The sequence below is a fragment of the Lates calcarifer genome, linkage group LG9, assembly GCF_001640805.2.
Source record: "Lates calcarifer isolate ASB-BC8 linkage group LG9, TLL_Latcal_v3, whole genome shotgun sequence".
NCBI classification, from domain to species: Eukaryota; Metazoa; Chordata; class Actinopteri; family Centropomidae; genus Lates; species Lates calcarifer.
In genome coordinates, this window is record NC_066841.1 from 7,510,336 (window position 1) to 7,523,254 (window position 12,919).

Below are 12,919 nucleotides of genomic sequence, written 5' to 3' on the forward strand. Positions count from 1 at the left end.
ATCAAGGTCGTGATCAGAGGCAAATAACCTGACTGCCTGCAGCAAGTCATGAAAATGCCCCTTTTGTTATAGAAAAATATTCATTTATTCAGATGAATTTTTGTAACTTCTCTCTTTGTTAGGCTAAAGGTAAAGATAAAATCATATTCATGCTACTATAGTTCAAAACTGGATTCATTCCAAGGCGAGTCCTACCCACTTAACACTGACATATTTCTCACTTAACGATAATAGAGCAACGCTGACAAATTGTGCTTTATGTCTTTGGTCTTAACCCTTGAGACTCTCAAATTACGCACGGCGCGCGTCATGAATTCAAAAGTGTCCAAGTGGGGCTTAAAAAGGCGCTGAACTCCCCTCCCCTCTCCCTTCCTCCTTTTCCCTGAACCCTTCGGGCCAAATACTCATCCTATCTCACCGTGTGTGCGTCAACGAGCGAGTGGTCTCTGCTGCTGCTGCTGCTGCTGCTCGGGACAAAACCGCACGCAGCTGCTTTCATTTTCCACTGCTCGATCAGGAGGGGAGCTCGCGCTGCCTGCTGCAGGGATACCACGTCTGATGGACTTGACATAGGATCAAGAATATACATATCTTTTCCTATTGCTTATGACCACTTAGGCGATAGTTACACGTGCCGAATTGTTGAAAACAAACTTGTAAATCCGCCCATTCCGCCGCAGGTTTTAATGTGTTTTATGTGTTTGCGCTCAACAGTGAGGTAGACTTATTCGGGCAAATTTTACAGGAGTGTCGGCGTGTGATTTATCCCGTGGATGCGGCTGTCGGGGTCGGTGTTTGAACCCTGCAGGATCAGCCTGTCGTAGGGCATCATGATTTCTCCTGGTTCTTCACAAGTGGATGAGGAATATTTCTCCGGAGATGCTGCTGTTGGTGCAGATACTGTGGTTTTTACCTGTGACTGGAGCGGCTCCTTCTCTGACTACCGAGCAGCTGGACATGGGGGTGGTAAGTTTTCCACCTTTTCTAAACGGGGGTAGTAAGTTTTACTACTTAATATCACTTTTGGACGTGGTGGGTGGGAAGTTGTTTCACTTGATATTACAATTGGACGCGGTGATGCTTTCCTAATCCATACCCCGTCTATCACACAGCGCAGTTTACCCTACTTTTGGATGTCGGTGAGGCAAACGCTGTCGTCTCTCCATACTTGACTTGAATTTTAACACCTCGCAGCAGTCCAATGCACGAGTGAGCTTGGCATTGCGGGCTGTATATGTGATGGAAAATCAAATAGGAGCCTGTTCTCCAAAGAGGAAATCAGGATCCCTGTAATGGCTTGCAATAAATAAATGTAAATGTATTTGCCTTGGCGGAATATCGACCTCCTCCACAGCATGCTGACATAGTATATATGCTGCACTGATGAATGGCAAGAAGCTCACTTCCAGCATAGTGACAATCCAAGCTATAAGACATTACTGGCTATTTCCTTTTCTCAGTCATGCCTGTAAAGGACTGCTCCAATATGTCATCTGTTGCCAAGTTTAAACAGTAACTGGGTTTAAAATAAGGGTTGCTTGTAATGAGACCCGGTGTGACAGCAGCAGATCTTCATGAGCCAATTAAACGGGCAATTTTGGACAATTAAAAAGACAACATATTAACACATTCTGTGGTGCAAGCTGCAAATTAGTTAGTAGTTTCATCCAGTAGTAATTGTGAAAATATGGAACAGATTAGTAAGTTGTTTTAATATTCACCTCATTAGTTTTGTGTATGGATGCTTTTTGGCAGTTTTAAGCCAACTAGAATCAGCCCAACCCTCCCAAAGAATTGTATCTGAGCAAATTGAAGCCATTATATAATCTGAGCAAATTGAAGCTATTATATAATGTTTTCTTCAATAGGTTAGACCCACCATACTCCTTTGCTTCATATTTGGAGTTTAATGAGCAGAGCACCTGCAGATAAAACAAGTGTCTGCTAATTAGTAACTCCAGAGACAACATTCTAATTAATTGTTTGCGTTAATGGCCATAGTATCAACATAAATTCCTCATTTGCTTGCAATTTGTCTCCTTATTTATTTCTAAGCTGCATCATTCATAATCACTCATCAATGCCCTGATAGATTCATGTTACACTGCTGCTCATCCAACTTCTCTGTCCTTGCATCATCTCTCTCTCTTTCCATCTGTCATCTGCTGTCTTGTTTGTTTAGTTTTTCTTCTCCTTTTTTATTGGTACTGAAGCTTGAGGATGAACTTTTTTATCAAAGATATTGCTGAGGTATTTGTATTGCTGGACCACCTCTTTTTTCTCCCTGTGGATGTGTGCTGCCTGGAGACAACTACTCATCTCTCTGGTTTTAGATACATTTAGCTGCAGACACAAATTGTCCCTGAATTTATTGCAGTCACATGGTATTGTGTAGGGAATCTAAGTGCACTGAGTCATCTGCAAATGCCATCAGGTAGAGGTTTTGGATGTGCAGACAAGATGAGGAGGTGAAAGGACACATCTCTGGGGGAGCTGGTGTAGTGTACAGCAGGATTATTGCATGGTTGTTCAAATACAAGTTTGTCATTGTTCAAACACAGATCCATGGCCGCACTTCTACCTTGTAATGGCTAAATATAGTTGTTACATTTCATTTTCTCATCATTAAAACTTGTTTTATCCTTGTTTTTACACTAGAGAGACAACGTGTTGGGTAGATGGATGCAAATGATCTGGTGTTTGGTCGGGCAATCCTTAAAGCCGCCTTGATACTATATCATCCCTTATCGAGATCTGTTTTAGTGTGTGAGCAAACACTTGGTGTCTCACACATGCAGTAGAAACAGAGCAATGTGGGCATCACTGGAATTCTGTTTCTCACCACTTATCCAATCTCAAGTGAAAAATTCATTGCTGTTTTATTTATGGTTTGTTTCTCCAACTATCTATAAAAACTTATCTGGGTTTACAGCCTGTTAGATGTTCAACTCTTCTCATTAGCCATGTGTTTATTTCAGCCCTCCACCATTTCATACTGCACAACTGGTTTGTATGAGCTCATGTGCTGGGAGCAGCTGCCCACAGTGTTTTTTTATGAACCTACAAACCAAAACCAAAACAATGGGCTGAAAGCGGCTTAAAGCTGCAGAGAGCTGAATCCTTATTCTCAATAAGATTGGCTGAGCAAGCAAACCTTTCTTATTATTGGAAATCATCTGAGCCTGTGTTAATATCCACATTATAGCTTAATGCAGGTTTAAGTATAGAGGATTTCTTTTCTTGGTCTAAGGTTGAAATGGACAGATTTGTAAATACTATCTGGGTTTATAAATTCAACTTATCAACTATATATAGTTGTGTAGATATCTTTTGACCTACAAATCTGGCCTGGTATTGTCTGAATATCTTTGCAGTTGAGAGGAATGGAATTCAATGGTTAGAGGCAGGGCTGGAACTAATGATGATTTTCATTAATGATTAATCTGCTAATTATTTTCTCAAATAATCAGCTGGTCACATTGGATGTGAAATCTCATCACACAGAACCCAAGGTGAAGTCTTCAAATCTCTTGTTTTGTCCAACCAACAGCCCCAAACCCAAAATATTCCATTTACAATGATATAACACAGAGAAAATAATAAATTCTAGAGACACTAGAGGAGCTTAGACCAGCTATTTTTGCTTGAAAAATGACTCAAATGATATATCGACTACTGAAAAAGGTGATAATTGGAGCGAATGGGGACACACACTCAAGTATAATAAATGGTCTCACCAAAGGCAGACAGATTTTTCTCTGGTTGCTGGTTTGGTGTGGAGGGGGTATACAGTAGGATGACCATGGAAGCTAGACAGGCAGACAGACAGATGAGCACCCTTGTCCCCTGTGACCACCTGATTGACTTTTAAATAAGACTTTTCCTGCATTGATGCAATTTCTCTCAGCTGTTGAGAGCAGGTGGATAATTGGTTGTGGAGGGACTGAGCGGGTTCTCCCATCTCAGCCCAGTTGTATTCATAACTGCTCCACATTTGGGACTTGATCCACAAAAACAACCATCTACCCACAGAACCGTGTCTTGATTTCCAGTCCTGCTGCTGCTCCAGTCCCATTAGACTTCAGAGCCACTGCGCTGCATTACTTGGCTTTTAGTGGAGCTTGAGCTCTGAATGTATCTGTCCCTTTCGTAACCACTGTACACTGTGACTGTAATTAACTGAACCACGAACTTAGGCACAGCTCTGAGGCATCAAGTTTTCAGCTTTGCTGTTATCTAGCCCTCCAATTAGCAATTTAAGCATTTCAGGGAGCTTCTACGTAACAGCTACAATGTAATCTGCACTATGTTTTCCGCTTATTGTATCATTTTACTCCTGATGGCTGTTTTCTGCAGTTAGTACAGAATGACTGAGCTCCTTAAGGGACTATTTGCCTTCTGAAGCAGTGCTGTACTTGCTTTAGCAGCTGTTGTAAGATAGAGTGAGGTGACCAGATTGGCTGCTGATAAAAGTACCTCAATTACCATTTAATCTTGTAGGAAGTGACCTTGAAGAATGTCTGTGTAGCATTTAATCTTTTTCAATGAGGAAAATTAAATTTCTGTCATGTTTTACACGCTGTAAGAAATAAAACCAAATGAATGAGCGGTGTGTGCCTGATGGGATAACCACACCCTGCCAGTCTGCTTCTAATTCTCATTTTGCTTTATAATTTCTTCAATGAGAATACCATCTGGTCTTGTGTTCACTGAATAGAAGCGAGGGAAAAAAAAAAAACCCTGGTAGACGCCACCCTCCTCCACCTACTTCCACCACTCTCCCTCCTCACTAGACCTCATAATACCGAGTTCTCATGCAACTAGCCTGCCCGGCTCCGCTACCACCACCCCTCATTAGCCCTCTCTTGCCTCTCATGAGTGCACATTTTACCAGTATCATATTCTGTCCCCTCAGTCTTTCAGTCTCCTTCCTTCAATTTTCTTCTTCCAGTCCAGATAGGAAGCTTTTTCCTCTACCAGTACATCATGATTCTTCTGATTGCACCCGGAGGCTCGGGGATAGAGGGGGCTCAAACAGAAAACTGGATGCAGAGAAAGTAAAGGGGGGGGTTGTTGCACTGAAATAAGTAATCAGCCAGACAGAGTTGAGAAAAGAACCAGCTTTTGAATGAAAAGGAAGGGGATACTCTAGAACAGTTCTTCTCACATGTATCAGCATAGTGATTCAGGGCTTTTGAGTGTCATAGCTGCAAGATATTCTTACTTAACTGCCCCTAGCAGGTGTAAAAGCAAACAAGTTAACACACATTTCCCCTCTTTGTCATACTAGACCGTTTGGATACATTTAGCACCACTGTCCCATTTCATCAAGCTGTGTGACTTTTCTGTCTGTGGCACCGAGTCATGGGGCTTACATCCAGGGTAAAGACACTTTTTTCTTTTTTTTTTTTCTTAGGGATGTCAAATGGGAAATGACTACACAGTAGAACATATCATAACATATATCATTGTGTAATGATTGACACAGAGCAAAAGAAGACAGTTCAGCACATAATACATAGCACGTTCTCAGCTTCTCAGGAAGAGGGAGATACTGAAGAAACCGACCAGTCCTTCAATCCACTCCTATTGAATCTGTCATCGCAGCTTTGCGGAGTGTAAAAGTTCTCCAGGGACTTGCAAGTTTCTGAGGAGATTGTCAGAGTTAATAATATCGTTACAGGCCAACTCAACAAGGATCTTAAGGGCCGCCGACAGTTTACTGGGTGCCAGTGTAGCATAGCGGCGTGGGGCTGATGTGTGGCAGTTGTAACGCCTTTCCACAGTGTTTTCTGTCAGTGACAACAGCAGGTAAATTTGGATGAATACATGACTTAAAGTTGATATTATGGACAGGAAAGCTTTGAGGTTAATAAGAACACTTTAAGTAGCATGTCATGGATTTAGAACTGCATCTGTTTCTGGTCTTCGCTTTGATCTAAGTGGTGAATCCCTGTCTGTCACTGAATCTGGCTAAATTGGTGCTCTGGGGAAATTTGTTCATGTATTGCATGTGCATTTCCGAGTAATTCAGTCTGTCTCTGCTGTGTGACTTTATGAAATAGTAAAAATGACTGAACTGATTTGTGGAACACTATTGCTGTGTCTCAACAACTCTGCATAATTATCAGTTTATTTGCTTTTCACTCCAAGAGGAAAGTGTGGATATCTAAAACAGCCATTTGTAGTCACAACACAGTAGTTCTACCCTGTCTATTTTTGTTTGATTTGACACTGGTGATGGATTTAATATCGTGGGCAAGTGAGTGTTGTTTTCCACAACAGAACCGCACGCGATAGTCTTTTTCCGCTGGCTTGAAGCGACTTTATTACTTGTGCAGGCCCACTCTAGGGCTCCCCATATAGAAAACCTCAAATCAACTCCATGTGGACAGTTTCTATTTTAACCTCTGAGGAGCCCCGCCCCTCCTCGTTGTCTTCGACCAGATCAAGGTTTTGGTTGCCACTGCTATTCAAAGGACCGACTAAATCTTGTAATTACAGTGGTTTCTGGTGTTGTGCTGGCTCGCATGCTGAAGCCTAAAATAATCTATAGCTCTGCCAACTGAACTGCCAATAGACGGCTTTAATAGCACGATCAAGAAAACCCAAAAGCAACAACAAAGTTACTCTGAAATTGCTTGCAGAAATTGGCAGAATTATAATAAATGCGGTTTGTGTGTGTGCGCAAGTCAGTTTCTTCTTCTTTGTGTGCCGCTATAAAATGTGTCTATGCATGATTGCGTGTGTGTGTGTGTGTGTGTGCGTCACTGCAACACTGGTGATCTCATATGTTGTCTCTCATTAGCATTTGTCATTTCTTAACAAGTCACAGTGGAGTAGAGGGGGAAGGAAAAGGGAATGGATGAGGATGATTGCTTATCATCTTTGGAGTCAACTTCAAGACCGTTGCATGCTCGTGATCCCATTTCTCTGAAGGTCCAAGTGAAATGAAGAGAATTAGACAGGAGGGGGGAGGAAGACCAAGAGAGATTGAGTGGGTGGCAGAGATAAGCTACTCCATCCAACTATCAGTGGCAATTAGACCCACTTTTTTTTTTTTTTTGGTCCAGTGTTGATACTCAACTTCCTATCAAGTCAACATAATGATCCACTAACAGTCTGTAGAATTTCAAGTGGAACTTGTGATTGTGTGAATTGCAGTTTATATGATTGTGTGAATTGCGATCAAGACCAGGTTTAAGCTTGCAGTTGGGTTAATGTTAAGAATAGGGCCATGCTCTTTTAGGTTGTAGTTTAAAAATAGAGTCAAACACATAGAGGCACATGCTAGTGTGTACATGCGTGTGTGTGTATTTTTGCATGTGCATACTTTACTGTAGACATGCCAGTTGCCAACATTCCTCAGCTAACACTGGGGAGACATTGTCTTCTTTGTAAGGATTGCTATAGTAGCACATGGCAGCTATTTCATGGCTTTCGTGGGCAGCTTTTATGAACTCCATACAAGGACAATCCATAAATACATGCTCTGTATGTGCTCCCGCCAACAGGTTTGAACTTTTACAGAAAGTTACAGAGGTAGATACCATCTCTAATACCTGAGAAAAATAAGCTTTGCAGTCTGAGCAAATAGAATAATATTATATAATTTTATCATGTATACTGTCCCTGGTTTCTGTAGAATGGCTTTAATTAACATTTGTAAAGGCCACAGAGATTAACCGCAGTCTATATATGATGTTGACTGACTTGATAAGGAAGAACAGAAAGGCAAGTTGCATTCAGGGTGGTGAATCATTTCCAGCCTCCAGTTTAGGAAGGGTTCCTCAAACCCCAATGTAATGTTTCTCAGACAATTAAGGACATTTGTTCACATAAAAATGGTTGGAAATTTGAGAACACTCTCGTTGGACCCACAAGAAAGTTGATTCTGAACATGATCTTTTATTAACAAATAAAGATCGACTTTGTGATAGTTGAGAGCTTTCACATGTGTTTATGTTTGCATGTATTTTGTATTTAACTTTACAGCCTTCTCCTTTATCCTCCCTATCAAGAGACACTGGGCAAGCTTTATTCAATCCTTGTGTCTGTGGGCTTTGGCTGGGTGCCATGCCACATTATTGCCCACAGAGAGAGGAACTTCAAAGAAGGGTTGGGGGCTTTTTCCCCTCAGTGGAGCCACTGAAACTTGTGCCTGTTAAATTAAGCCCCAGTTACAGGGGGTTGTTCTAATTGGCCCCATGGGTTTGTTTATCTTTAATCTCTTGCTGACAAAGTCCTTTTGCATTCAGTCACAAAATTTACAACTCATCCATCTATGATTCATGTCCTGACATAAAAAAAAAGGTTTGATGAAGATACACTTTTTGTCTATAAGAGACCTCTAATAGATAATAGTTTCACTTTGGTTTCTGTGGCTTTGAGTCATTAGTGAGGATGTATCCCTTGTATCCTGCAATGATACGCAGGTTAACTTGTGCACTGCGTATCCTTTGTCGCCTGCCATTAATCTAATTTGCAACTGAAATTTAGGACTTGAACATACACAGGGAGGTCATTGGTACATGTTATTGACCTCTCAGAAATAGAGATGAGTGATCAGTCTCAGCAAAGTGGTGAACATGGTCTCTAAAAACAAAACATAAGAGGGAAAAGTCAGAAAATGTCTAGCACCATTCCCAAACAATATGTAGGTGTGCCTTTTTAATATTTTACTCATAAACCCTGTAGCAATAGAAGCATTATAATATTTTTATATTTGCTGATTCAGGTGTTTTGTGCATCTAATTCTCTTGTGAAATCCTTGTTAGTGGTGCTATTAAACACACCAGAAGGAACAGATAAGTCAGGGTTGATGTGGAGATGTGAGCTTGCAGAGTTCACACATAAACCTGCACTTAAACTGCTTGATTAAGCTTTTTGCTGGATGTGACAATATGTTCTGCAAAGTCCATCTTCAACCTGATTTCTCCCAATAACCTCTCCTTAACCTTCTTGCTCTATTTTGTCTGTTTCTGACTTTCTGCATTCTGTTTTCCTCTGAGCATCAACACAGTTTCTTCTTTCTCTTGTCTTTCATCTCTCGCTGTTTCTTTTTCTCTTTGTTATTTCCTCTTTGCATTCTCTCCCTTTTTCTGTTTCTCTACCTCTTTCTCTTAACACCCCTTGTCTCTCCACCTTCCTTCCTTGTTGTTGCCTCCAGGAACAGACAGGAGTTGAGTCTCAGCTCTGTGTACAACCAGCTGCTCCTAAGCCAGGGATTAAATGATTCACTTACAGTCACATTTTTTAATCCCCGTTGTCACGCTCTCACACACACAAACATGCAAATTAGCAAAGATTTTCCTCACAAGTGTATAGGAAAATGACATTCACACCTCGACCCTGAATTGAAACTGGGTGTCAGAATGAGTACATCCATCAGAATGTGCCATATACTTTCATGAAGTCAGACTTGTGTCCCATTATAAACACTCTGTATCTGCAGCAGGGCAAAATACTTCCTGAAGCGAAGTGATTGAGTTTTTCAGCCGGGTGGCGGGTGTGCCATCTGCTTGTAGAATAGTTGGAATCTAAACTGATGTCTTTTATTGTATGCCATGCTTCTCTCCATCGATCTGTCTTTCCTGCTCACTATATACAATCTGAGGAAAACAGTTAGATTCTAAATCATTCTAATTGTAAATAAATCCCCTTACTGAATACATCTATGAAACACGACCAGATTCTGCAAATTTCACCATCTATGTGCTTGTCAGCAGACTTTTTGGGACCTTAAAACTTTTATTTTAGAGATGACATCTTTTTTTATACATGAATAGCTCAAGCATAGTTTCGAGACGTTAGGTTAAGATATTTTGCACCAGAAACCCTGCTGAGAAAAAGGCTGTAACTAGCTGACACCAGTATTCTCCTCAACTCTTTTTGCCTCACTGAAAAGATCCTCTTTAGTAACATGGTAGCCGGGTTGAGATGAGGCTTAGTGCTGCTATCATTGGAATAAATGAAAAGACTACTTAGGTGAGCAGGAAGCAAAAAAGAGTTCGATTCCTTCCACTCTGTTGATTATTTGTTCTTTGGTGTCCACTCAAAGAGCTTAAGCTTATGTATACTGTATTTTCTCTCACGCCTACTTGTTAGAGCTTTGTCACATATCTATTATACCATGAGCCAAGTCCATTGTGGATCCCCTGGAAGTATTATATAATATATTCACAAATCGTGCTAAATATATCAACTGGGCCAGGATAATTTGAGGTATACAAAGAAAGTCGTGGTGAGTATGTAGGTCCATTCAGTAACATAAGGCTCATTGTTTTAGGTTTTCATAATGTTCAGTGAATAATACCCAGACAAGAAGCAAGTGTTTTAAACTGGCCTCAGCTGGATTTTATGCTTCCATGCACCCAAAAGTTGTTTCCTGCTGCATTAAGACATTGTTCACTGCTGATTACAGTTGAAGAAGTTGTCTTGCAAAAAATATGCCTCTGGTGATAGAAAGTGAAGAGAAAAACTTTGAGTAAACATAAATGATCTGATGAACTACTTCCACTCTACATATCATTCTGATGAAATACAGTTTTTGTTTGATTGCCAGATGAGAGGTATTTAACTATGATACAAACTACCTCATACCCCCATATATTCTCTCTTAATTTCAAATGGAAGAATTTTTTTATTGGCAAGTTAATTACTCAAAAATCATGACATATGATTTCAATAAGTAACTGAGGCAGTAGCCAGAATCAATAATGGAGGCACAAATGACTGCTGCTGCCAAAACTATCTAGTTGTAGTAATAAGCAAATGTAAGGACTATGTAGTATTGACTTTCCACAAAATAAAAACAAGGCTAGAGCTGCTATCCAGCACATTTTAAACACCATTGTATACACGAGGCAATGACCTGCCAATATGTGAATCGTATTAGAAAGCTAAAAGTTACATACTTTGACTACAGACTACAAAAGTAACATTAGGAACAGAGCTGAGAGATTTCCTTTAGCAGCACACTATGATATTAGATTACATTAAAGAGAGGCATGTCAGGTATTACTGACTTGACCAAGTTTCCATCACAATGTAGTCCAAAATGTAAGCACATTTTCCAGAAAATTGGCAAAGAATGTTACAAATTAATGTGTGTTCTCATTCATTACCATTATGAGAATATTAGGAGTTGGACATAACAAGATAAATGGCTGGTGGCACAAATTCTCCAGTCTAGTGCCCTTAAACAACTGCAGAAGAGCATCCTGATCTCTGCATGTTGATTAGACAACTGAAAATGGATCTCCTCTACTGTGGGTATATGATTAGGCCTATGGGTGACGTATGTGAGTTCAGACTTCTCTGCGTATTTTGTATTTATTTTGAGTGAGCAGCAAATAACTTCTAAGATTTAGAGTTGAGCATGTTGTTTTGCCCTTTCTAAGGTGAGGTTTTGGTCACGGTTGCCAAAACAACACACAAAATTGTTCAATGATCCTGTACTCACGACCAACTCTGATTCAATTTGAGTGGTCTTGCCGGCTGACCTGAGTGTAGCTCTTGATACATGAGGTTCTATATATAGTGTCTCTGTGATTTCCTGCTTTTCAGCTGTATGTTGTAAAGGTTCTGTTCTTTACTTATTGCAGTTCTCTATTTATACCTTATTTCTCAGTAGATTAAAGCACAGTTTTAGCATTTTTTATACTCTTTAACACAAATGACCAACCAAAATGGATAAATACTTATTTTAATTCAAAAACCTGATATCTCTAAACCTTTTGCCAAGTCTTATAAAGTAATTCCAGGCCATTTTTAGATTGTATTTATTTATATAGATTCTTAATAAGCATTAATAATGATTCTCTTTGAGTTGCTTGTTGTGACATAGCTTTTTAGAAATTAAGCCCCACTTAGAGGATTTCAAACAAGCTCTAAACCCCTGAACACACACAAGGAGACATATACACCAGGAGAGAGAGTGAGAGAGAGAGAGAGGTCATGTTCAGTTTAAAGCCGTGACAGGAAAGGTGAGGGAATTGCATCAGAGTAGACAGATGATTTCTAGGCACGGATTAATCCTCACTCTTTTACCGCCCGCATGGCAATCCAGCCTCAATTTTCTGTTCGATTAAACGTGTCATTCAGGCTGCATGTCACCCCCAATTTCCCTCTCTTTCTATTCCCCTATATTCTCCCTCTTTGATCTTATCTGTTTGCACAAATGAGACTAAGTCCTTCATTTCTTCGGTAAATTGTGTTTACGCTGAAGATGTGCCGTTGGAATGGTTTCAGGAGCTTCTCGGTCAAACACACTTGAGCAAGCTTTCATTCCTTGGATCCTACATCATCCCAGTGTAATACTTTAAGTAAACCATCTCTCCCTGAATAAGCTGGTGATATAAAATGGGAAGCTGCTACAACTGCTTTGAATAATGATAACATCTATGCAACGACACCAATGCAAACGCCCATGGGTGCTCTGATGAAATTCGGTTGAGAGAAATCTCCTCGGTGCAGAGCGACATAAGAGGCAGAGGATTGCTTGATGTGAGACATTTACATCTGTGTGATGTGTGTTTATTGGTTTATATGTCATTTAAATGACAATGGATTTTTCTTTTAACAGAACTGAAAAGAAAAAAACTTTGCTCTCTGTGTCAGTCAAAGCTGTTTCTTGTTTGATTTTTGTCTGATCTTTATCTGCATTTAGAGATCGTACCACTCACCCATACCACAATACTAGCTAGATTCTTTTGATCAGTAGTGAAGTTGGAAATGTCAAGTAAAATCAGGTCAAGTCAATTTTATTTATATGATCCAATATCGCAAATCACAAATTTTCATTAAGGAGTTTTACAACCAGTACAGCCTATGATACCCTCCATTCTTATTAAAAGAATATTGTTTCCTTGTTGTGTAGATTGGAACTTTTAGTTGCATTACATCAAGCTCTCAGGGC

General features: G+C 40.1%; 1 protein-coding gene across 1 annotated transcript in view; it reads left to right on the top strand.

Annotated features, from left to right (window-relative positions):
- Positions 1-334: 334 nt before the first annotated feature.
- Positions 335-12,919, top strand: part of mmp17a (matrix metallopeptidase 17a) — a 58,225-nt gene continuing 45,640 nt past the window's right edge. Inside the window, exon 1 of the mRNA XM_018680671.2 lies at positions 335-966. Coding sequence (XP_018536187.2) covers positions 859-966 — 108 coding nt within the window. The 5' untranslated portion in view covers positions 335-858. The remainder of the gene's footprint in view (positions 967-12,919) is intronic.